The sequence below is a fragment of the Felis catus genome, chromosome A3 (genome assembly GCF_018350175.1).
Source record: "Felis catus isolate Fca126 chromosome A3, F.catus_Fca126_mat1.0, whole genome shotgun sequence".
NCBI lineage: Eukaryota > Metazoa > Chordata > Mammalia > Carnivora > Felidae > Felis > Felis catus.
The window spans coordinates 108,233,652-108,259,844 of NC_058370.1; the positions used below are offsets into that span (position 1 = coordinate 108,233,652).

Here is a 26,193-nt window from a genome sequence, read left to right on the forward strand (position 1 = left end):
AACAAATCATACTGGGAGATAATAGTAACGAACATTTGTGAAGCCTTGTTCTAAGCATTGAAGTATTCTTTCATCTAATCCTTCCAATAAGAGAATTAGAGGGAGACACTGTTATCTCCATTTTATGAGGAACCTGAATTCAGAAAAAGAATATGAATGAGTTTGCCCAAGATCATACAGCCAGAAAGCTGTGAAATCAGGTTTCATAAATCAATATTTTGATTCCAAAGTACATGTCCCTAATTATGACACTGTGCTAAACATGGTGAGTCCAATAGCAAAGTATAGATTTGATGTTATAGAAATAAAGGAATTACTTAAGGTTTGAGTTTAAACTGTTATAGTTATTATAGTACAGATTTCATGTCCCCTGTAAGTTTCTTAAAGTTAAGGAAAGTATTGTTCATTTCTGGAACTCTACCTATAGTTTCTAAGCACATTCTCACTTGTATCATATTTGCTGCTCAGTGTATGGTGGTTGTTGAATGTATTCTCAAGAAACACCATCTAAAGAGAATAACTTGGGGCACCTGGGTGGCTCAGTCAGTTGAGCATCTGTTGATTTGGGCTCAGGGCATGATCACAGGGTCATGGGGTTGAGCCCTACCTACATCGGGCTCCAGACTGAGCGTGGAGCCTGCTTAAGATTCTCTCCCCCTCTCTCTCTGCCCCTCTTCACCTTAAAAAAAAAAAACAAAAAAAAAAAAACAAACTACTCATCTTTATCCAACTGTAAAGTGTTAGGTATTTTTACAAACGATATATTGATATATATATATATATATATATATATATTTATATAATTTCACAAATACATATATATGTACGTGTATGTATGTATATATATACATATATGTGCCTATATGTACATATATACACACACACAAACACCTCATTACAGAGTTCTACACTAGAAGGTAAATCGTATCTATAACAAGTTGAGAAAACTTGTTTTTAAAAATCTTAAAAAAATGATAAAAGTATTTTAAATTCTAACTTGCTGTGTTAAATAACTGTTGATAATGCAGAGAATTATTTTATTATAATGACACTTGTCAAGACATTTCTGGAAAACCATCACAACTTATTAGGATTGTGAAGATGTCAAACACTTAGAAGAAAGACATAAAGATGACTGAAGGAAAATAAGAAAACAAAGAAACAAAATAGGATACAGGAAACAAAATAAGAACACCAAGGGAAATTGAGGATGCCTTGTAAACTTGTGTTTACTTCACAGGGAGCAGAACTAGGGAAATAGAATACACAGTTTACAGATAGACTAAGACTTGGTTCTTTGAAGACACGAACATACTTGTCTCTTGGTTCACTTCCCAATGCAAGATAATCCTTAAATTTTCCTGGTTTGATTTTCAGATAAACTGTACTTCTGTTTAGTGTGAAGGGACATGTCAACTGCCTTCATACAACGACTTGGATGGAATTAGATCCATAAGCTGTTACACAGACCAAATGACATTGCTACCTCTTAACCAATAGTTCCATTTTTTTCATGTTTTATTTTTTTTGCATTTATTTATTTTGTTTTATTTATTTATTTATTTTTAATATAACTTATTGTCAAATTGGTTTCCATACAGCACCCACTGCTCATCCCAGCAGGTGCCCTCCTCAATGCCCATCACCCACTTTCCTCTTTCCCCCACCCCCCATCAACCTTCAAATGGATAAAGAAGATGTGGTTTATATATACAATGGAATACTACTTGGCAATGAGAAAGAATGAAATCTGGCCATTTGTAGCAACGTGGATGGAACTGGAGAGTATTATGCTAAGTGAAATAGTTCCGTTTTGACAGTTTCACAATATTTATCTGAACAACAATATTTGTATAATTATATTACTGAATTCTTATTACAGTTTTATAAAAAAGTAAGTAGTTTATTAATTCAAAATGCTTGTGTTAATGTACTTTATAAAACATACACAGTTGACACCAGTGAAAATAATGAGGCATACCAAAAAAGCAGTTAGTTGGATATTTGACTTAAGTATTATTTTGTCAAAGAAAAAGTAAAGAATTTTATGAAATTTTGGAAATACAGTGATTGTCAGTTTGTATCTAAAAGGCAAGGAGGTATTAGGGATTCTGTGTTTTGTTGTAGTTTTCAGAGAAAGACCCACCTCCATGGCATTGAAGTCTCCTCGTTTGTTCTCACACGTCTGACTAAATATAGCTGTTTACAGGAAAGCATTGTATACCAAATAGAAATGTCTATAATCTGGTTCATTGTTATCTGTCATTGTATCTGTTCTTTATTAAATGGAAGAACTGAGTCTTTTTTTGTTAAAAAAAAAAAAGTTTGTTAAAACTCTAAAACATTTGTGAAGCACCTACTACAGTTTGGACAACGTTTTTCATAAATGGATGGTAATAATTCTATCAGCTTAGAATAATGTTGACTACTGTAATAACTAAACTAGAACATATGAATGGCTTAACATAATCAAGTTTATATAATAGTTCAGTGCAGATGTTCAAGTTGTTGGATGACTTTCTTCCTTTTAGTGACTCAGGGACCCAGACTTCTTGCAATTCCTGGGGCCTCACAGTGTCATGTACTTTGCTGATAGGGAAATAAATCGTGCAACAAGGACACATTACTTTTGCTCAGTTTCCATTGGCAAGAACTAGTCCTTAGGCGCATCAGTGTTCACTGTGAAGGAAGTGTCATCTTTGACTAGATGATTGTCTCTCACCAATAACTTCTACACTGCGGAAGGAGAACACAGATTGAGAATGGCTAGCCAGCTCTGCCACAGTAATAATGTTGATAGTAATAATGTGTTAATTTCCTGTGGCTGCTGTAACAACTTACTACCAAACTTGACGGCTTGAAAAGCACCTTTTTCTCTTAGAGTTCTGGAATTCTGAAATCCAGAGTGTGTTTCACTGGGTCAAGAGCCAAGTGTCAACAGGGCTGCACTCTCTCTGGAGACTCTAAGGGAGAATCTCTTTGCTTGCCTTTTCTAGCTTCTAGAGCCACATTCCTTGCACTCCTTAATTCTTGGCCTCTTCCTTCATCTTCAAAGCATAGCAACTTAGATGATCCAGAGAATTCAGGGTAATTTCCCCATCTCAAGATCCTTAATTTCATCACACTTGTAAAAACCCTTTTGCCATATACGGTCATATTGACAAGTTTTAAGGATTAGGACCCTTCTAGGGCCATTATTCAGCCTCCTGCAAATAGTTAACATTTATTGAACACAATGTGCGTCAGGTTTATTTAGAGAAATTTTCATGTCTTAGTTTCTGTTTTTCTGCCTGTTTATTCATGATCCGGTCTACTTAGAGGTTTGCCTGTTTTTCTCAGTTATGGTTTTCTTTTCTTTTCTTTTCTTTTCTTTTCTTTTCTTTTCTTTTCTTTTCTTTTCTTTTCTTCTCTTCTCTTCTCTTCTCTTCTCTTCTCTTCTCTTCTCTTTTCTTCTCCCTTCTCCCTTTTCCCTTTTCCCTTTTTCCTTTTCCTTGCCTTTTCTTTCTCTGCCATTTTTTTGGAAAATATATTCCTTACTTCAGTGTCTAAAAATTTTACATAAAATCCTAGACTCTCAGAATTGGAAAGAATCTGTAGAAATTGTCTGGTATAACCATCCCAGTCTACAGTATCCAATTAAGTGTGCTAGGATTTGGGATGGGGGTACCTGTTAATTTATTCTTTGAAATATAGTTCTCTGGAGCTTTGATGAAAGCGCTTTAAATCTACTGTAAGGCTTCTTTGGATTACTGCTGTATTAAAACTCTGTTTTCTTTTTTTTCCTACCCAAATCACCCTTTTTCAGTTACCTTTAAAAATCGAATCGTGGATTTTTTTTACTTCCCCCCCCCCAAAAAAAATGTTGAATTTAACTCAGCCATTCTCCTAAGCACATAGAAATGACTTGATAAGAAAAAAGGAAGCACTTTGGGTTAACACCAGTTTCTGGGAAAGAGGGTAGTTGAAGACTTAAAGCCATTCACAGGTTTTTGTAAAACATGAGAGTAGCAAATAAACAATTAATTATATAAAACATGGTAATAACTGGTTGAAATTAAACCAAAAGCAGCATTCTTGATTTAGTGTCAGCTTGTAGAGGAATTATGTGGTATTACAGATTCATTCAGGCAACAGTTCTATTGATCACATATTAGTTGCTATGGATACAAAGATGACTAAGACATAATCTTGTTCCAGAGGATGTGATATTCTAGTGAGAATGTAGACATGCACTGATGCAGTGTCATAAGGGCTATGATATGTGCAAAGATCACCATAGAAGATGTGATACAGTTGTGAGTAACAGAAACCACAACTCAGGGTAGCTTAAACAATACAAACAGGGAATTTATTGATCACGTGGAGGTATATCTGAAGCTTACAGAGTCAGATGAGGCTAGCTGCGGTGGCTCAGGCAAGCCTTCTTCCTTCCCCTGTTTTCCTGTTTCTCCTCAGTGCTTTCTACAGATCAACTTTATTCTAAAGCTATCTCCCTTTGAGGTTGTAGAATGACTACCACCAGAACAACAGCTGTTATCCTCTGACCATCAAACTAGATCAACTTTGATCTCGTGTAAGCCCTTCACTGCTTTGGGGAAATGCGTAATTGAGAGACAGGTGAAAAAGCAAAATTTAGAACTTTCACAGTATTTAATATGTCCCTGAAATTTGGTATTAGTTTTATTTGGCTTTATTATTTCTAATTAGATTTTTAATTTATTGTTGCAAATTGGATTTTTCTTAATATGATGAATATCAGGAATTCTTAATGATGGGGAATAAAGTCAGAAGAGAATCCTAGTTCAGTGATTTTCTTCTGAAAATTTGGAAGCATATAAGTTTTCTGTTCTCCCTTTGGAGATCTTTGATTTTGTATTTACTTCATTGCAGAAATTAAGAATCTGACATACTGCCTTTTCTCTTTTATTTCTTCCCTTGTAACTGGGACAGTAGAGTGGGTTTTGACATTGGGTTCAAATGGTTCATGGCTAGGCTACTTCAAGTCTCAATTAGGTTTACAGTAGGAAACTGCCAAGGCAAGAAATGTCAGGGCTTGCCATAATGACCTCATACTTACAGTTTGAGCTGTAATTTAGGGAATCTGTTTCTTACTTTGCCACTAATATACATTGAAAATGAGGCTGTACATAGTATATAAAGCTTTTAAAAACTGAAAGTAGTGCAAAGCTACTTTCATGTAGATGTAAGGACTATCATTTGTCCCTTCTACCTGGTCCCTGGTTCACCACATTTGCATTCACTGCAGTTCTCTTTCTATCACAAGTGTTCATTCAGGAGCCATACCATGCAACACTGCTATAGGATTGCCAGATCTTATTTTGTAGAATTTGGGCAAGAAGGGAGTGGAAGGAGATTATTTGCTAATAGTCTGACCAGGCTAAATACAATTCCATTCTGCATCCGAATATGGCTGGAACAAGGCAGTTGAATATAGGAGAAGCCTGTGTATGTGGGCCATGTGGTAACCCAGTGCTGCTAGAGGGTGGCTCTCGCCGCCAAGAGCCTGTGGAGGTATATTTGACACTCTTGGTGCATAAGGGTTCCTGCCCTAACTTAAAAAGAACTACTTCCTTGTGCTGTCATTATATTAAATGTTAATTTGGTAATAAAGGAAAAAAGCTGTGTATGTTTTCTAGTGAATTATATGATGATTATGTCCAGTGTGTAATAGTAATAATAACAAATGTTTATATAGCACTTACTCTGTACCAGGCACCATTCTAAGCATTTTACACAAATTAGCCCATTTAATTTTTCCAACAGTCTTAGGACAAATTATTACTATTTTTATCCCCATTTTGCAGAGGAAGAAATTGGCACAGGTCAAGTAACTTGCTCAAATTAACACAGCTTAGTAAGGGACAGAGTTAGTATTTGAATCTAGATAGTCTGGGACCTGAGTTCACACTTTTAATCACTGTACTTTTTGTTAACTAAAGACTGAAAGTGTAATTAAATATAACATCAGTAACATTATTATGTTTTGAAACAAATTGACATTTTGAAACTTACCTACTAAATATTCGACATGCTTGTTTTTTATTCTAGGAGAAGATTTTGCAGTTGTACAGCAAGAAATTATTATGATGAAAGACTGTAAACACCCAAATATTGTTGCTTATTTTGGAAGCTATCTCAGGTACATTTTTGTTTCCCATCACCTAATACATTTAACAAAATAAAGTTAGCTCTAATAGCATGCTTTGTAGTTTTCTTCATGCTTTAAAGATAGGATATTTTTGTGTGAATGAAATTTTTATTTCTGACCTGTGTATGTTCATTCTGTAATCAATATCATAGTCTGATTTGTCTCTTGTACTCTTGGGAATTCTGGATGTGGTTTCGGTGAAGAAACTCGCAAGTAAAAATGAACTTTTATGGTTAATCTTTGCGTGGTAGACCAGAGATCTAAATATGCCATTCTGTTGCCCCTTACTCACAGACTTGGGTATATTTAGAAAGTCAGGAGCATCTCTAACTGCTAGGTTTTTATTAGAAACTTTTTCTTTCTTTTATGCTTCTAGCTCAGGGTGTTGCATCATCCCTTCCCTTCATTTTGTCCAAAGGACTAGGAACTATAATTATTTCACTAACTTCTTATTTTCCCAGGTTGTAAAGTAAACTTACACTGTGAATTGCAGTCTCTTGCTTTGGTCTGGCAGGACCACGCTGGGTTCCCCAGGTCATAGTCCATAGGGGTTGACCTCAAGGTCAAATCCTGTTTTTCCATTTACTTCTCTGTGCAGTTGTGAGCTGAACCCTGTGACTGACTTGTTTTTAAGGTTCCTTCCAAAAGGAGGATTGACGAATGTTCTCTTCCTTATGTATTAAAAAACCCTTAATGTTTTATTCTGGTGGATGTGCTGTGGGATATATAAGGAAGTAGCTTATCACAGCTTCCATTGTCATATGACCCAGGTATTAAAAAAACACTTCTCTCCTGATGTAGGCACAGCATATGGAAAAGACAGGGCAGTTCTGCCCCCTCTTTCCAGCTTGCGAAAAGCCAACCAAACCAGCTCTTCTTGATTCTAACCACTCTTGAACAGTTTTGATTGCCCCATCTTCATTAAGGTTGAAGAGTAGGTTTAGTGGAGACGTTAGTTTATGTAGGGACAGATACTACGACCAGGTCAATGACTATTATATATTCTGAATGAGTTCTATAACAGCCAGTTTAAAACCACTTTAATGGTAAGTGGTTCAAATAATACCTAACACAATTTCTGATTCAGTTTTTATTTTATGGGCAGACCCAACACAGACAATTACTGTATCAGGTCAAAGAAATAATCTCTTAAAACTCAGTTAAGTTTGTGATAAAAATAATTGATTGCTGCTAATACGTTAAAATCATCACTTCAGGACAATTTGTTTTTTTACTGTTGTTGCTCCTAACAAAATGACCTACTTATGCTCAATTGGGAGAAGCATCACAAAATACTTTTCCCACCAAGGGCAAACAGGTCTTTGGTCTAAGAGTTTTTTCTCAAACATGGTCTGAGTCATCAGGAACTATGGGACCATTCAAAGGCTAACCTATTATTCTGGGATAGCATTTATATGGCACCTTGGTCTTTCTGCCATCAAGACAATAGCATCTTTGGTGGTTAAGAGTCTGGAGTCAGATCGTTTGGATTGGTTGAGTCCTGACTCCATCATTTATTAACTGTGTGCCTCACAGCAAATTACTTAACTACTCTGAGCCTCCATTTCCTCATCTATAAAATAGGAATAATAATAATAGATACAAGATGTGATAGGGGCGCCTGGGTGGCGTAGTCGGCTAAGCGTCCGACTTCAGCCAGGTCACGATCTCGCGGTCCGTGGGTTCGAGCCCCACGTCGGGCTCTGGGCTGATGGCTCAGAGCCTGGAGCCTGTTTCCGATTCTGTGTCTCCCTCTCTCTCTGACCCTCCCCCATTCATGCTCTGTCTCTCTCTGTCCCCAAAATAAATAAACGTTGAAAAAAAAAATTAAAAAAAAAAAAATAAAATAAAAAAAAAAAGATGTGATAGCTACGAGGATAATGAGTAAACACGTAGTGTTTCCAACAGTGATTAAAATAAAATAAATGCTCCATAAACATTAACTCCTATTACTACTACTATTGCTGCTGTTAACTATTACTATTTCTTAACTGTTTTTAAGTGTTATCATGTTAGTGCCTCATTTGATCTTTTCAGCAACACTATTACCAGTATTTCTCTATGGTACATACTATTTCCATTTTACAAATAAAATGCTTGAGAGAGTTCAACATCAAGTAATTAGTTTACAGTCCAATTTCAAGTTATTGACAGTAAGGTTCTACGTTCTTTCTGTAATATTGTGTTCATAGATCACATGACTTTTGACTTAGCCCTTTTGCTTCCTTGCCAAAAGAGCTGACCAAATAAACTTCTACCCCCACTCCCTCAGGTCCCTCCCATTGCCCCCCAAAAATCCTAACACTAAACTGGACATTTGACTGTGTTACTTAGGCAAGAGACTTCCCACACAGGTTAGGCAGCAAAACATTTGTTCTTGTTACCCCCAAAAGGTGAATTACTTATGAGTTTGTATCCAGTTTTGTTTATAAATCTTGGCTTTGGCTTGCAGCAAAATAGTGCAACTCTTTAGTAACGTGTCCATTAACCTTCACTTTTAGACATGGTACAGGAGAGAGCCAGTTAGATTGTGCTTAACAAAAATTGTATTTACTTTAAAATTTTAGGAAATGTGTATTCTGACTATATGTTGAATGTCTTTTCTTTTTGAATTTCATTTATTTATTTTGAGAGAGAGTGTGGGGGGTGGGGGCGGTCAGAGAGAGAGAATCCCAAGCAGGGTCCATGCTGTCCGTGCAGAGACCCAGGGCTCTATCTCAGGAACAGTGAGATAATGGCCTGAGCCCAAATCAAGAGTTGGACGCTTAACTGACTGAGCCACCCAGGCGCCCCTTGAATATCTTTTTTAAAGTAAACTTTTTGTTGGAGCATAAAATACATAGAGCAAGTGCACAAATTTATGTTTTGTGTATAGCTAGATGAAATTTTTAAAGGGGGTCTTTGAATCCAAATATAAGAATACAAAGAGCAAACTTGCCCCAAAACCAAAGTAAAACAGACAACATTAGAGTCATTTTTTTCAGTAGAGCTACCTGTGTTAGTGGAATTGTATGATCTAATGTAAGAAATACTGGTTTAAGTAGATGATTTTATTCTGTAGCTGGCATAGCTGATGAAAGTGATAGAAAAGCAAATGTAGTATAACATAGAACAACAATTAATCTTCTCTTTCTCTACCTCTTTTTTTCTATAGAGATTTTTCCCTTCTTCCCTAATTAAAGTCCAGACTCAGTCAAATTTGGAGTGTGAAATACTAATGATTAGACTTGCAGGATGTTAGAGCTGGAAGGGACTAAGAGATCTTGTCACTAGTCCCACTCTTTTTACTGATGAGAAAGTGGGGTGCTGGATCAATGACTTCGTTAGGTCATCCAACTACTCATTGTTGGTGGTGGACTTAAACCAGATACCAGGTATGTACAGGTACCTGGTTGGCTATCTTTTTGGTATTCTATAGTACTCAGCCTAGGAAGGCCAGATTTAGTCTTAAAGGGAACATGGTTTCTTGGATTTCTTCTCATTATTGAATGATTTTACAAAAGGCAGGGAGCTTATTTTTTAAAACTTGATACAAACCCCCTAAAATGCGTACTGTTCTTAGCAACTTTCTTCCTTGTATTTTATTGCCATTATAGCCTATTACAACAAATTTAGACCAAAATAATGAGGAAATTGAGCTAGTGTGGTTTTACCATTAATAAATTTCCCCTTCAGGGAATCAGCCTTATCCTATGAATTTACTGAATAGATGACCAGCATGTAATTAAGTTCAGAAGCCTGTTTTATAACAGGGTAGCCATCCTCATTTCCTGAAGAAATACAGAAACGGAGCTGCTAAAAAACATAGTATCTTATGTTATTCTTAATAGGACATTCTCTGTTCCTCTCTTCAATATCATTAAAAGCCTATGTTTATTAAGTACTTAAGTACGTATACTGTACAATGAGAACTGGATGGACAAAACTTCTCTCTGAAGTTTGAAAAAGTAAATAGTCCTGATTTGGTGTAGATTTTTATTTGTATATTTGTGTGTGTTCCTAAAACAACAGAGTTAAGTAATCATAGACCTATTCTTTAATCCTAGTAGAGCTTAACTATTGCTTCTTTTAAGTAAATAATGACTCTTTAGGTTCCTTCTAAGCATTCCTAGCCCAGCATATCCTTTCATAATATATTTAAAAAATTGAGATACTTCTCTCCAGTTTGAACTCTTAAAGTTGAGGTTGAAAAACAGCAAATGCTCCTCAAAAAATAAGCCAATAGATTAGATCCATGCAGTAAAAAATACTAATTTGGATCAGAGATTTTAAACCTTTGAAATCAAGAATACTAGTTTCAATGAGCATAATTTATCACATAATAATAACATTTGTAAATCACCACCATTAACAAAGTTTTTACATTTCTTTGGATGTATAGAGTGCTGTATTGGGTTCTAGATATGTAAACACAGATAAAACATAATCCTTGCCTTTAAGGAGTTTATAATCTAATAGAAGAAATACTCGTGAGCAAATAATTGCAACATAGTATGCTAGGTACAATAAGACGCAAAGTGTAAAGACGGTAGAAAATCTGATTTTGTCAGAGTAAGGGAATCAGAGAAAGCTGTGTGAATGATAGGATTCCTAAATGTTGGGTGTTAAAGTGTTAGTAGGCATTTACTGTAGCATCTAATGTGTGGAGAAAATTATAACTTCTGGCAAAGGAAATGCATGCGTGAAAATACCATGAACTACTCAGGAGGCAACTAATAGTTTCATACTAGAGCTTAAAGGGTAAGTCTGTAGTTGCAGTAGGTAAGGCCATGGAGATTTGGCAAAGAAAGGCATCTTTTATCCCTTAATTAGGACCTGTAGGTATTGAGCATACTTGTTAAAGGTTTGAACACAGAGTACAGAGTAGTGTATCTGTGGCGGATGGACCTGGTGTGTGGGGGATTGAGACAGTGAGGATGTTCGTTTTATTACAGTGTGAATGTCGTAACCCAGGAAAGAGATGTTTGTCCCTTGAGTTATATCGGAACTGGAAGAAATTTTTTTCTAGAGCTAGAGGTGGGACTGGGGAGGGAACTTAATAACTGGAAATGCTTTTTTGAATGCTCACACTATGGAAATAAAGATTATCGTTAAGTTCATTTCAATTTGTACCTAGCTACCCTCTTTTTTTAAAAAAGGAAACTTTTAATTTTGGAATGTATTAGATTTACATAAAAGTTGCAAAGATAGTACGAAGAGTTCTGTCAGTATTCCCTATTGCTAACATCTTACATAATCATGGTACATTCGTCAAAACTAAGAAATCAACATTGGTACCATACTATTAGCCAAACTAAGGTACTTCCTATTAATTTCACCAGTTTTCCACTAATGTTCCTATTTTGTTTTTAGTTTTCTAGTTATACTGATACAAACATTTGTTTCCTTCAAGTGCAACCCAGAGTAGTGGTAACAGCAGTTACTTCACATGCTGGCTGGGGTAGTTAGCAGTGTCCCGGCCTCTACTAGATGCCAGTAACACCTTCCCAGTTAGGACAACCCGAAATGTCTTTGATAAGCCAAATATGCCTTTGGGGACAAAATCACCCCCGTTGAGAACCACTGCTTTAGGAAGAAAATTTGGTGGAACTCTCTTGTGAGATGCCTCCTTATACCAGAATTGCTAGGGTGTTTTCTAGGAACATTAGTTCTGAGGGATGCTAGTATGTGATTTGAAAACAAGGGGTCTATGGAAAAAATAATTTGGGGAAGTAGCGAACTAAACAAAATTAAAGAAGTTTTCTTTCTTTTTCCTCTTCCCTCTCTCCTCTGCTTTTTTTAAAATCCCATTCTTCCTCCTACCCTTTCTCCACTTCCTAACTTCCTCCATCCCCATTCTTCCTTTCTTCCGACTCTTCCTTCTCCTCTCTCCACCTGTTCCTCCTTCCCTTCTCCCAGCTACCCCTGCCTCACTGCATGATTTCTCAGAGCCTTTAACATATCCGTGGCATTGTTAATTTCCAAGAGAAGACTATATAGTATGTGACATTCCTAAAACTGGTTTAAGTGCACATTGATATTTTTTTTTTTTTTTATGGTAAGCATACTTCACATAGGATTGCTGTCTGCTCACCCATTCTTTGGAAATTAGTAGGTTGAACTGGGGGTTGTTAGGTATAACTATAGAGAAATAGGTCAGCTTGTATCCCCGAATACAGAACTACCCCTCATTGTTAAAGGGGAAGTAGATAGATGAATTACCTATAACTTTTTGGAATGGAGTAAATTTTGTCTGTTTGAAAATGCACCAAAATATTTTAAATTCAGTTCATATTAAATAAAGTTATCCTATATTAAAACAACTAGCAGTTATTAAACTTTTTATTTTTCACATTGAAAGTTATGATTAGGAGTTGAATTATTTTGCTGAATATACTGGAGTAGTTATTGTGAAATGTTTTGTTCAGCAGGATAACCCACAGTTAAGTACAGGGATCAGCAGACTGCAGTATCGGGGCATGGCCAGCTGTCCCATCCCAGGGAGAATGATTTGGTATGCCAGTTTCTAGCAGACATTCTAGAGCTGTGGATTCTTGGTGATCTTGCTCACATTTTCTTTTACTTTTTAAATTATGTTATATTTGGGCAAAATATATAAATCCACAATGTTTAATCAGTTTTAAGTCAGTGATGTGTTACAAAGTGTGGGAAGATTGGGGTGCCTTGGGTGGCTGGTCAGTGAAGCACCCGTCTTCGGCTCAGGTCATCATCTGGCAGTTTGTGAGTTCAAGCCCTGCTTTGGGCTCTGTGCTGACAGCTCAGAGCTTGGAGCCTGCTTCAGATTCTGGGTCTCTCTCTCTCTCTCTCTCTCTCTCTCTCTCTCTGTTCCTTCCCAGCTCCCGTTCTGTACCTCCTTTCTGTTTCCGTCTCCTTCTCTCTCTCTCAAAAATAAAGATTAAAAAAAAATTTTTTTAAGTATGTTTTAGAAATTGTAAGATTTTTAGCTCAGTGAAATAATTAGAATGTTAATTCCTATATGCTCTAGTAAACATTGAACTAGAAGATTAAAATTTCCCTCCCTTTACTTATTTTTCTATTCCTTATAGAAAGAGAACTTTACAGAATAAGAGAAAAGAATTACAAGAAAATTTATAATGATACCTTGAGTATTTACCTTGGTGGTTAATTGTTTCAATTCAGATATCTAGGGACAAAGATTTTAGTATTTATTGGCCTGCATGAAATGGGCCAAGTGAGTCAAGTCCTTTCCTATTAGGCAGATGGCTTGGTAAATGACCAAAAAAGTAGATGCAGATTTGTCTTCTCAAGAAGGGCATTCATGGAACAGATGGAAGTACTTTTTCTAAAAGATTCTGAATATTCAACCTTTCTGATAATACCAGACTTAACTAAATATATTTTAGACATCTTAAAAAGTAAAGTATATATATAGTATATATAGTTTTTAAATCATTATTTATTTTCCTTTGTAAGTTTGGAAAGTAATTTTACGTAGAATGACTAGAAAATTGTTTTAAGCAGGATTGGGAAGGGGGATAGACCAGCGTCAAATAGAGGATGGTGTAATACTGAAATATGTAAAAAAGTGGAGAACTAATTTCTTTTGTCCCTTTTCTCTACCGAGGAGAATTGTTTTCCAATTGGAAAGGGTAGGAAAATCATTATGAAGAAGGGATTGAAGCAGGAGATAGATGAGGAGATAATTGTAGAGCAGCTAGATACTTTAAATGAATCCGAGCTTTGAGACTTATATAAAAATTATATCTTATTACAGTGAAAAGTTACCAGATGGGATTGTTATCCACTATCAGTGAGTGTCTTTTGACAGATAGAAGAGGTACCAAAAGATTAGTGGTCAGCAATGACCAATTTGCAAAGGAAAGGAAAAAGAAATTTCTGGAAAATTGTTAACCTTGATGTCCACCATCAGCCCCAGCAAACCTCTAGAATAAATTATTAATCAGATAATTAGTGAACATTCATAAGAAAGAAGTGGTGATTATTGTGACTTTAGTAAGAAGTCAAGTCATCAGTCCCATCTCTCTCTCTTTTTCAAATGTTTATTTTGAGAGAGTATGAGCAGGGGAGGGGCAGAGAGGGAGGACAGAGGATCTGAAGCAGGTTCCAAGCTGACAGCACAGAGCCCAATGCGGGTCTCAGACTCACAAACCATGAGATCACGACCTGAGCTGAAGTCTGATGCTTAACCGACTGAGCCACCCAGGTGCCCCTCTTTTTTTTCCCCTTTAAAAAAGAAAATGCCAATTTTATGTGTTTATATTGTCACTGAGTTCCAGAGCAACTTAAGGTGACTTACAAAAATAGACTACAAGATGAATTATAACAAAAGGAATAGAAAATAGCTTACATTTATTGGGCTTATATTCTGGGCTCTTTTCTAAGCAATTTACATGTTACTTTATTCTGAGCCGACCCAGAACAACCATTCACCCAGTTTTTGTAAGATATGTAAGAACCCCTGCTACTTGTCCTGTAAATGCTTGTGTCAGGTATTTTACATGAAAGATTCATTTAGGACAGATGTGAAAATATTTTAGAGCAGTGGTTCCCAAACATTTTGCTATTAGAACCCCTTTTATTTTACACTCTGAAAACTTATTGAGTACCACAAGGAGCTTTTGTTTATGTGAGATTTAACAAATAAGGACAAAGTCCTATGCATAGTTTTAATGAACCAGATAAACAAATGTGAAGCTGGAGAATCATCTGACTCCTTTTTAACATAAAAAAGATCCAGAGGTTTTAGTTAACTTCAAACTGAAAATCCGAGGTTTTAGAGCAGTTGCTAAGAACCTGAAGATAGCCTTTAGCCCAGTTAATAGAAATATAAGTGTTCAAATAAAGGAGATAATTGTTGATTCTCAAGGGTAATTAGACTTCTCCCTGTGTTGCAATCACCAGCCATAAATGCCTTCATCCTTTTGGATAAGACATCCATCTGCCAGCCCCGGGCATGTATTCTGAGAGTTAGTAAAACCAGACCACTGGGCAGCTAGCTCATACTTTACCATCCACTGTCATGCCTCAGTTTCATTGGTCTGTGGACCACCTGTGAATTTTAGATACTAGAGTGACTTCAGATTTCTTCTTCCGGTCCTCACTATGTCAGCTTTGCCTCTAAAATCATGGTATTTTTTTCACTGTGTACTGATGTTCATGCTCGGATCCTTGTGTTCCCTGTTACATGCTGCATGGTGCATCGTACTCAACCACGTCCACTCTCCTTGTAGGTCTGGTTAATCTCTCACCACCACCATGTGTGATCTATGTCTGATAACAACTCCACTTTTTTAATGTTTATTTATTTTAGAGACAGAGAGACAGAGCACGGGTGGGGTCAGGGCAGAGAGAGGGGGAGACAGAATCTGAAATAGGCTCCAGGCTCTGAGCTGTCAGCACAGAGCCCAACACAGGGCTGAAACCCACGAACCATGAGATTGTGACATGAGCCGAAGTCAGACACTCAACCAGCTGAGCCACCCAGGCGCCCCGGCAACTCCACTTTGTATGCAACACTTAGAATAGTACTTGATTCTGGATGCTACATTTTAAAAGACATTGACAAAGTAGAGACCATCCAGATGAAGGTAACTGAACTGAGGAGTTTATAAACCAAGCATTGTTTTACAGTGTCACCCCACCTATTCTAGCTTCCTTTCCTGCCATTGTCTCTTCAGGTAGTCTGCGTTTGATTCACATTAAATTACCCATAGTCTTTCAAGTGTAGCATCTTCTTTCAAATTTTCATTCTCTGAGCAGGCCCCTTCCCTGTCTCTCGGTGTTGAATTCCTACTTTAACTTCAAGACACAACAAATGATATCTCCTCCCTAAAATTTCCCTTGACTTTCCTAGATATTCTTACCTCTGGGTTCTCACAGAATGTTATTCATGCCTGGATTGTGTACTTAATCAAATTACAGTCTAATCCAGGGATCAGCACACCTTTTCTGTAAAGAACCATATGGTAAATATTTTAGGCTTTGTCTGTTTCTCTGTCACAGCTACTCAATTACGCTGCTTTAGTACAAAAGTAGCCATAAGTGAGTGTCACTGTGTTTCAATCAAACTTTATATGGACACTGAAATTTGAACTTCGTATAATTGTCATGTGTCAAGAAAAATTCTTCTTTTGATTTTTGCCCCCAACCATTTAAAAATATAAAAACCGAAGCAGGAAAGAGTATCCAATGGAAAAAAGACAGTCTCTTCAGCAAATGTACTCAAAGAACTGGACAGCGACATGCTGAAGAATAAAACTAGACCACTTTCTTACCCGTAACACAAAAATTAATTCAAAATGGATGAAAGACCTAAATGTGAGACAAGAAACCATCAAAATCCTACAGGAGAAAACAGGCAGCAACCTCTTTGACTTCGGCCATAGCAACTTCTTACTTGACATGTCTCCAGAGGCAAGGGAAATAAAAGCAAAAATGAACTATTGGGACCTCATCAAGATAAAAAGCTTCTGTACAGCATAGGAAACAGTCAACAAAACTAAAAGGCAACCAACAGAATGGGAGAAGATATTTGCAAATGACATATATAAAGGGTTAGTACCAAAATCTATAAAGAACTTAGCAAACTCAACACCCAAAAAACCAAATAATCCAATGAAGAAATGGGCGAAAGACAGGAATTGACACTTTTCCAAAGAGGACATCCAAACGGCTAACAGATACCTGAAAAGATGCTCAACATCACTCATCAGCAGGGAAATACAAATCAAAATCACAATGAGATACCACCTCACAGTTGTCAGAATGGCTAACATTAACAACTCAGGCAACATCAGATGTTGGCGAGGATGAGGAGAGAGGGAAACCCTTTTGCACTGTTGGTGGAAATGCAAACTGGTGCAGCCATTCTGGAAAACAGTGTGGAGGTTCCTCAAAAAATTAAAAGTAGAACTACCCTACGACCCAGCATTGCACCAATAGGTATTTATCCAAAGGCTACAAAAATGCCTATTTGAAGGAGTACATGCACCCCAATGTTTACGGCAGTGCTGTCAACAGTAGCCAAAGTATGCAAAGAGGCCAAATGTCCATTAGCTGATGAATGGATAAAGAAGATGTGTGTGTGTGTGTGTGTGTGTGTATACACACACACACACACACACACACACACGCACACGCACACGCACGAATATTACTTGGCCATCAAAAAAGAAATCTTGCCATTTGCAACAGCATGGATGGAAGTAGAGTGTATTATGCTAAGCGAAATAAGTCATGGGAAGACAAATACATGATTTCACTCATGTGGAATTTGAGAAACTTAACAGATGAACATAGGGGAAGAGGAGGAAAAATAAAATAAAAACGGAGAGGGAGGCAAACCATAGGAGACTCTTAAATACAGAGAACAAACTGAGGGTTGCTGGAGGAGAGGTGGGTGGGGGATGGGTTAAATGGGTGATGGGCATTAAGGAGGGCATATGTTGGGATGAGTACTGGGTGTCTGTCATATGTAAGAGATGAATCACTGGTTTCTACTCCTGAAGCTAAGACTGCGCTGTATGTTAACTAACTTGAATTTAAATTAAAACACGTACATATATATATACACACATATATTCATATACATACATATAGATGTGTGTGTGTATACACATAAACCGTTCTTAGTTCCTGGGCTGTACAAATCAGACAGTAGGCTAGATTCGGCCCACTGGCCAGAGTTGCTGACTCTTGATCTAATCAATTTGTTTATTTTTTTCAGTCACTCTTGTATTCATTCATTTATGAAATATTCATTTGCTGGCTCTTCTAAGCACTGTGAATGCAGTGGGGAGAGAGACAGACATGTTAAGGTAGAATCTTCTGTGTTCAACTGAGCTTGCTGGGTTCAGAGACTTTCTATTCCATCTCTGCCCCCTGAGAATAGTATATTTCCTGGTACATTTTGAGATGAAGTTGTGAATGATTGAACAAGGAATAAGCTATCAAATCTTTGCTAATTTTCTCTTGTGACTGTGATTATGATATCTTAATTGAGTGTGAGAAGGAAATGCTATATAAAGACAGGTAAGTGATAAATTTTAACAGATTGTTTTGGAAAGACCTTTGTTTACTAGATGTGATGGTAAAATTTGCATTTTGTCTGTTTTGTTGATGATAGCACTATTAATGTGATATGCTTTGAGATGTATTGCCATTCTGTGATGAATCTTCTACATAGTTTTTGGTCTGAGCATTTTAACTAACATTTAACTTCTATAATACTGTCTTGGAGTAGGTAGGTAAACTGGGAGGGGGAGGGAAAGTTTTTAACTAGAGGGAATTTTGTTTGGATGTGTCTGACATTTTTATATCCTACAAATGGTCTATTTTAAGGATTAAAACCTTGGATTGAGTTATAACAACACATTATATTAATCCTTTTACTCATAGAGATTAACTAGCTTTTTTTCTTAGCACGTTGAATTTATGTGGTTTTTCAAGGTTATAGCATACAACCTTAAAGTACTTGTTACCTCAGATCATTTTCATCATGAAAATGTGATACATGTTTATATTCTCTTTATAGGCGAGATAAACTTTGGATATGCATGGAGTTTTGTGGAGGTGGTTCTTTACAGGATATTTATCATGGTAAGACAAAAGTTATGTTTTATAGAGATTAAGTAGAGTTTCTTAAAATATAGTTATTAAAGCATTAATGTTTTCAGGAGAGAAAACTAATGTTTTATTATTATTTAGATATATAAAAGAATGTAATATATATGGATGAAAGGAGCATTTGCTTTATAAGTTACAAAATTATACGCAGTTGAATTCGTTGCTATTTCTAAAGAAGGCATATTATATATAGTTTCAGGGGCCCTGGGTGGTTCATTTGGTTAAGTATCCAACTCTGGATTTCAGCTCAGGCCATGATCTCATAGTTCGTGGGATCGAGCCCTGCATGGGGCTCTGCACTGACAGTGTGGAGCCTGCTTGGAATGCTCTCTCTCCCTTGCTCAGCCACTCCCCTGCTCATGCTATCTCTCTCTCTCTCTCTCTCTCTCTCTCTCTCTCTCTCTCTCTCTCTCTCTCTCAAAATAAATAAACAAAATTTCAAACTCAAGCTTGTAAATAACATGTAAAAAAGGCCTTGATGGTTAACGCTAAGCCAAAAGAATATCTAGTTAATACACGCGTGGTATTAATACAAAGATCATTGATTTGCTCTTGTGTATTCAAGAAGCATCAATTAAATTGTTTACTTTTTAAAAATACTAGATTCTGGGGTATTAAAAATTATTAAAACTTTTTGGGGTGCCTTCGTGGCTCAGTTGGTTAAGCGTCCGACTTCAGCTCAGGTCATGATCTAACTGTTGGTGAGTTCGAGCCCCACGTCAGGCTTTGTGCTAACAGCTCAGAGCCTGGAGCCTCCTTTGGATTCTGTGTCTCCCTCTCTCTCTCTGCACCTCCCTCATTCGCATTCTGTCTCTGTCTCTCAGAAATAAATAAACATTAATAAAAATGTTTAAAAATTATTAAAACTTTTTTATTGAGATTTCAGTGGAGTATGTAAGAAAGACTTGTAAAGTAAAATAACAGCGTTTACTGTCTTTTCTTTCTCTCCCTGTCCTGTTCTGTTTCTGTTAATGGGTTATTGTCACAAGCTGCAGAGTTTATTCTTTTACTAGAGATGTGCTTTTTAAAGATTAATGTAAAGTAATGTCTTAATAAGTCAGATGTCAATTTTATGAGAAAATATTTTGGAAAAGGTTGCATTTTTCTTTATATGGGATTTTGGCTCAGATTTTCCCGTTAGGGCCTCTTAAGTAATTTTGAAGGCTGATTGCAATAAAACAGATGTTAACAGACTGTTTGGGTAGGAATTTTACTGTCTCCATCTCACTTCACTTTACTGTATCTTCTTGGTATACATTTTACTTTTACCATAAAGATTGACATAATAGTATTTTAAAGTACTGCTAACTACAGTTGGAATAGGAAAAAGGAAATGATAGATTTTCTGGAATTGTTTTTGAAGGCTTAATGAGGAAAATGGGTTTTCAACTGATGCATAAACTTTGGGTAGAAAGAAGAGGTACAAGTACATTCTAGGAGGTGAAACAGCAGTACGGTGATGTGAAGGTGTGACAGGTAACATCACTCTTATTGATGTGGGGGGTGTATTTGGGGGATGGGGTCAGATACAGAAAGACTTGAAAGCCAGATGGAAAAACATGAGAACATTTCTGCTTTATGAAAAGTTCTTTCTTTTCTGAGTATATTTTGTATTAAGTACAACTGTTCTTTATATGTGAGAAACTTTTTTATTAATGACATTTTGATTTCAAAGATTCAGTGAAAAGTGAGACGTATGTGGCATTATTTTGCATTGTAGAACACACAGTATGTCTGGAAGCTTGTGATTTCTTCCGAAGTCAAAAAGCTATTTCCCTTTTTGTTGTCTTAATTTGGACTAATTTGTCTACTATTTTTTCTCATACTTACTCATTTAATTTCCTTCATCGTAAAGTTCTGTACTAGGTCTTCTAGTGGTTGAACTCTCAGTGTTTGACCCTCACCCTTCACTTGTCGTGTAAGAGGCATAGACAGATATTTGCTGTCAGCATTGTCTTCTAGCTTTTATAGTTTTTCTGTAGTATCCTCTTCTCTCACTATACATTGATCCTTTTCAGGCAACCTTTTTCTAATTGGTTTTAAGATTTTTTTTCTCTTAATTTATGGTGTTTTTAGTATCTAAATACGGATTTACATTGCCTTTTTTTGCTTAGGTCTTAAAGTGCTTACCTCAGAGGATTTCACTTATTCATCAAGCGTGGACAATTATCAGTAATTCTGTCTTCAAAAATCTTTTCTACCTCAGTCTCTCTGATCTCTCCTTTAAATTTTCAATTAGATATACATTAAATCTTCTCTGTGTCTCTTAAACTCAACCTTGTATTTTGCACTGTTTAATCCTTCAGTAGAGCACTGAGGATACTCATAACCCTCCTATAGTATATGGATTTTACAGCTGTGATTAGTACATGCGTAAGGTTTTAATTTTTGGTGACTGTATTTTTCATTTCTAGAAATTACTTGGTTCTATTTCAAGTCTCCTTCATTTAGAAAAATTTTTTAACGTTTTTATTTATTTTTGAGAGACAGAATATGAGTGGGGGGGGGGGGGCAGAGAGGAAGGGAGACACGGAATCCAAAGCAGGCTCCAGGCTCTGAGCTGTCAGCACAGAGCTCGACACCGGGCTCGAACTTGGGAACCGTGAGATCATGACCTGAGCTGAAGTTAGACGCTCAACCTACTGAGCCAGCCAGGTGCCCCTCCCTTCATTTTATATTTGTGTCTTATTCTCTTGTAATTTTTCATTCATTCTTTTATGACCTCAGTTTTAAGCGTCCCTTTCTTAAGCCTTTCTCCAATTGTCAAGTAGTTCCACCAGATAGTATGTATGCATGGCCTTAGGCATCTCTTCTGCTTTCTTCAGGAAGAAGCAAGAGGACCAGTTTAGTTACGGAAATAGTTTTGTCGTGATTGTTGTTATTTCCATTTCAGCCAAACGTTGGAAGTAACAAAGTAATATGGATTTGTTAATATTGATTGATTTAAACTGATCAACTGGGTCAACGGGAGAAATGATTGTTTGCAATGCCCTGAGTATTCTCAAATGTACATGTGAGGGATTTACATGATTATACAAAGAACCCCAGACCCTGTCTCTCTATTCACTCTTGACTGCACCCTGACTTCTACCAAATGACCTCCTCGTGGAGATGTGTGTACTCCTCTTCGGGTAGTCTGCAGCGCTCTCTGCTTACACAGCCACATAAGACATATACCTGTATTTCTCTTTCTCTTCTCTCCTCTCTCTTTTATCACATTGTCCTTCTGTGGGAGTAGTGTAATAACTTGGGTTACCTTATCTAGTAAAAGAGAAAGTTCTTCTTTTCTAATAACCCTAATGCTTGTGGGGTTTTGCTTTTTTTATAGGTATCTACAAACCATATTGATCTGTCTTGCAAAATTTGTAAAGAACTTGCCCTTTTTTGGGTAATGCCTGCTTTTTTCCCTCTTTTATTTCGGCTTTCTAAAGTATCATTAAACCAATTTTTATATTTTGTTTTACGGCTCTTAATTCCATCACTCTATATGACTTTTTAAATTTAAATCTTAAAAGAGAGAACTGTAGGGGCGCCTGGGTGGCGCAGTCGGTTAAGCGTCCGACTTCAGCCAGGTCACGATCTCGCGGTCCGTGAGTTCGAGCCCCGCGTCGGGCTCTGGGCTGATGGCTCAGAGCCTGGAGCCTGTTTCTGATTCTGTGTCTCCCTCTCTCTCTGCCCCTCGCCCATTCATGCTCTGTCTCTCTCTGTCCCAAAAATAAATAAACGTTGAAAAAAAAATTAAAAAAAAAAAAAAAAAAGAGAGAGAACTGTATTAGTTGCCTATTGCTGTATAACAAATGATCCCCAAATTTGGCAGCTTAAAACAGCAAATATTGTGTCACAGTTTCTGAGGGTCAGGAATTCAAGAATGGCTTAATTGGGTGAGTCCAGCTCAGATTCTCTCATAAAGCTGCAGCGTTGCTGTTAGCTGGGACTGCAGTTATCCAGGCCTGACCAGGGCTGGAGAATTTACTGTCAAGTGGTTTCACTTAATGTGGTTGTTGACAGAAAGCTTCAGTTCCTTGATGGCTGTTGGCAGGTCTCAATTTTTTGCTCTGTGGATCTAGCCATGGGACAGCTTGAGTGTCTTCACAATATGGTGGCTGGCTACCCCCCTCCCCACCCCACCCCCGCCCCGCCCCGCCCCAGAGCAAGTGATTCCAGAGAGCGGGAGGAGGCCACACAGCCTTTTATGATGGAGTGGCAGAAGTCATATGCTGGCCCTTCTGCCATACTTTGTTCTTCAGAAGCAAGTCGTTTCTGTCCAGCCCATACTCAGGAAGGGAATTAAGTTCCAACTCTTGAGGGGGAAATATCAAAGAATTCTTGGACATATTTTAAACCACCACAGGTGTGTGTGTGGGGGGGGGGGGATACATTTTGAATTTACATTTTTTCATGAGTTTTCCTCTCCATTTGTTTACTTTTTCTTTGAAGAACTAACATTAGAACCTTTTATTGTTCCAGCATAATGCATTTTCTCCTCTATTTATTGAGCATTTTCATTTCTGTTTAATATTGTTAACAATTTTCCACAGTTTTTCATGTCAGTTATGGCGAATTGCTTTCTCATTTATTTAATAATTTTGAGTTCTGAGATCATCGTCAGTGGGAATTATACGTGGCTTTTGAGAGTGTATCCTTCCACAGTGGGTTTTTTCCTGTGACCCCAAGACATCAGTGTATCCAGTGTATCTGAACCCTGAACGTGAATGACCAAGAAGCCTGTGGTGACAGCATCAGGAGAAGATATTTTCCCCTATCCAGATCCCAGGCCATGGCACAAAATCCTGAGTCTTCTCCTTGTGCTTGGCTACCCTTTTAAAATGAGGATGTAGTCCTTCGAGGGTTCTGGTTATGTGGGGATATTTGTTTTAACTCTGCCTCTACAGACCTATGGCCTTTTCTTCTGTGTTCCTGTAGGGGATAAAATCAACACCCCAGCTTACCAAGATTGGCCTTTCCCTTAGAGACGGCTAGAATATTTCACATTTTTACCATTCTGATTTTCATTTCCTCTTTGTTTTTGGTTCCTGGGAAAGTCTCTTAGTGTTAACAAACTTAGCTAGGCATTTAAAAGATTATTTAAAATACTCTTTTCTGTCATTTGTAGGTGTTATTTTCAGGGTATTCAGATTGTTTGCCATACTGTGGAAACAGAAATCTAAAGGATGCCCATCTTACTGAATGAGAGTGGGCTTACAAACCATAAGAATTAGTTATATGGCTTGTCTTCAGACACTCAGACCCAGACTTGTCCTCAATGGAAACTTTTTTTGTGTGTGTGTTTATCCATTCATTTTGAGAGAGAGAGAGAGAACACAAGAGGGAGAAGGGCAGTAAGGGAGAGAGAGAAAAGGAGAGAGAGAATCCCAAGCAGGCTTTGCACTATCAGCACAGAGCCCAACACAGGGGCTTGACCTTACAAACCGTGAGATCATGACCTGAGCCGAATCAAGAGTCATATGCTTAACCCAGGCGCTCCAGTAGAATCTAAGTGAAATACATTTCTCTCTTCCACAATTGTGAAATACCACAAGTACTCCAAAGTAAACATTTTTACAAAGTTGTTAAGTTTGGGTAAATATGGGATTACTATCTAGCAAAAGATTCCACCACTGGAATTTAGTTCCATTCTTAGAATAGTCTCTCCCATCTAATGTATTTCTTTATTCTAAAGTGATATAGTAGTGAAAAAGAGAAAACTACTTAAATGTCTTCAGTAGTGGATAGATGCACACAGAGAAATATTATTTAAATAATATGATTTAAGTTACATGTATTGATATGGAAAGGTGTCTGTGGTAAGTGAAAAGGGCAGGTTTCAGAATTGTATATGTAACATGATTCCATTCATAATCTTGTGTGAGATGCATAACATACATTATTTAAAATGTCTCTTTATAAGATTGTCTGGTAGACCTTAGGCCAAACTATTGATATTGAGTAATTACTGAGTATTATTGAGTAATAGTTTGGGTAAGGAAGAGACCTTTACTTTCCAAACTTGTCTATTGATTGCATCTTTATGAACATATATTATGTTTATATATATGTTTATGATCATATATTAATGTGCTGTCAGCATAGATAGGGACTCTCTGTCTCCCTCTCTCTCCGCTTCTTCCCAGCTTATGTGTGCACACTCTCCTCTCTAAAGATAAATAAACATTAAAAAAGAAACTAGCTAACCCTCTAGGCCATGATTTATTTCTTTTAACATTTAAGAGGTAATATTGATCAGCAAGGTACAAAAATGAAAATATAATTAATTTCAGAGAGTATTTCAGTCTTTTATTCATTCCACAACATTTGTTTGCAGCTTTCCCCTGCCAGGCACCGTTCTGAACACTGGAGATACAACACTGAAAAAACCAGGTTTAAAAAACGTTGCCCTCATGAAGCTTATGTTTTAGTACAGTTTTTTAGGTGTATTAAGGCTACTGTTTAGTGGAACTTGTAAAAACTTTGCCATTTACTGAAAAACATGCTTTGACTAATTTCATTAATATAAATTTTCTTCTCTTACAGTAACGGGACCTCTGTCAGAACTGCAAATTGCATATGTTAGCAGAGAAACACTACAGGTAAATCCAGTGCTGATTTAACATTTTTTATTAGACTGTTTAATTATTGTGCATTGTCTGTTAAGTAAAGTAAGGATTGAACATCTAATTTGGTAAATTCTTGTATATTAACACATTTTTAATTGTCTAGTAGACTCAAATTTTATTTGCAGATAAGCACTATAAAGCCTCAGTGTGACAATATGACCTCCTCAAATTTAAGTGCTTTGAATTTGTTGTTTCGTATTTTTATACTTCTCTGAATACCAAAGAAAGGCTTAAAAATTAAGCACTCTTATGGGAATTGAAGCTCATTTTAATACTAATTGCATTTATGCTTTTTAAAAGTTATTTCAAACTATTTGCAGAGTTTAGTGGAAAGTATTGTCTTAAGAAAATTAGTGGTTCCAACAGAACTTTGCCTTTTTCATTTTCTTGATTCTTCTTTTAGGCTATTTCAGTAAAATAAATTAATGATTACTGCTAGATTATCTGTGATGAGTAAATAAAAAACAGAAACTGCTACTCAGTTGATCACTTTAAATCCCAAAGTATTCTCTGTAATAAAGTCTTGTTAATTTTTTTTTTTTTTTCTTTTTCTTTCTTGAAACTCCAGGGATTATACTATCTTCACAGTAAAGGAAAAATGCACAGAGATATAAAGGTATACATCATAAGTTTAACCCAATGGCCCTCTCTTCATTTTTAAATACTCGGACCAAACTGTTGAGCAAAATTGTCTTAGTCTATCTGATGAATTTCTTACCTGAAATATGTTACTGTAATAAAATTAAGTGATACTTTTAAGAATTTTATTACTTTTTTAAAGTAGCTTTATTGAGATACGATTCA

The 26,193-nt window shown here is 36.7% G+C and overlaps 1 protein-coding gene across 4 annotated transcripts in view; it reads left to right on the top strand.

The window, feature by feature from the left end:
* MAP4K3 (mitogen-activated protein kinase kinase kinase kinase 3) overlaps window positions 1–26,193 on the top strand; it is a 206,172-nt gene that overhangs the window by 100,703 nt on the left and 79,276 nt on the right. For 3 of the 4 annotated variants that reach the window (XM_023251934.2, XM_023251935.2, XR_002741245.2), the window contains exons 3-6: window positions 6,070–6,160; window positions 18,684–18,748; window positions 25,307–25,362; window positions 25,958–26,005. In XM_023251934.2, coding sequence (XP_023107702.1) covers window positions 6,070–6,160; window positions 18,684–18,748; window positions 25,307–25,362; window positions 25,958–26,005 — 260 coding nt within the window. Of the gene's footprint in view, window positions 1–6,069; window positions 6,161–18,683; window positions 18,749–25,306; window positions 25,363–25,957; window positions 26,006–26,193 lie in introns of those variants that run through there. The other variant, XM_045054659.1, reaches the window with a different exon arrangement.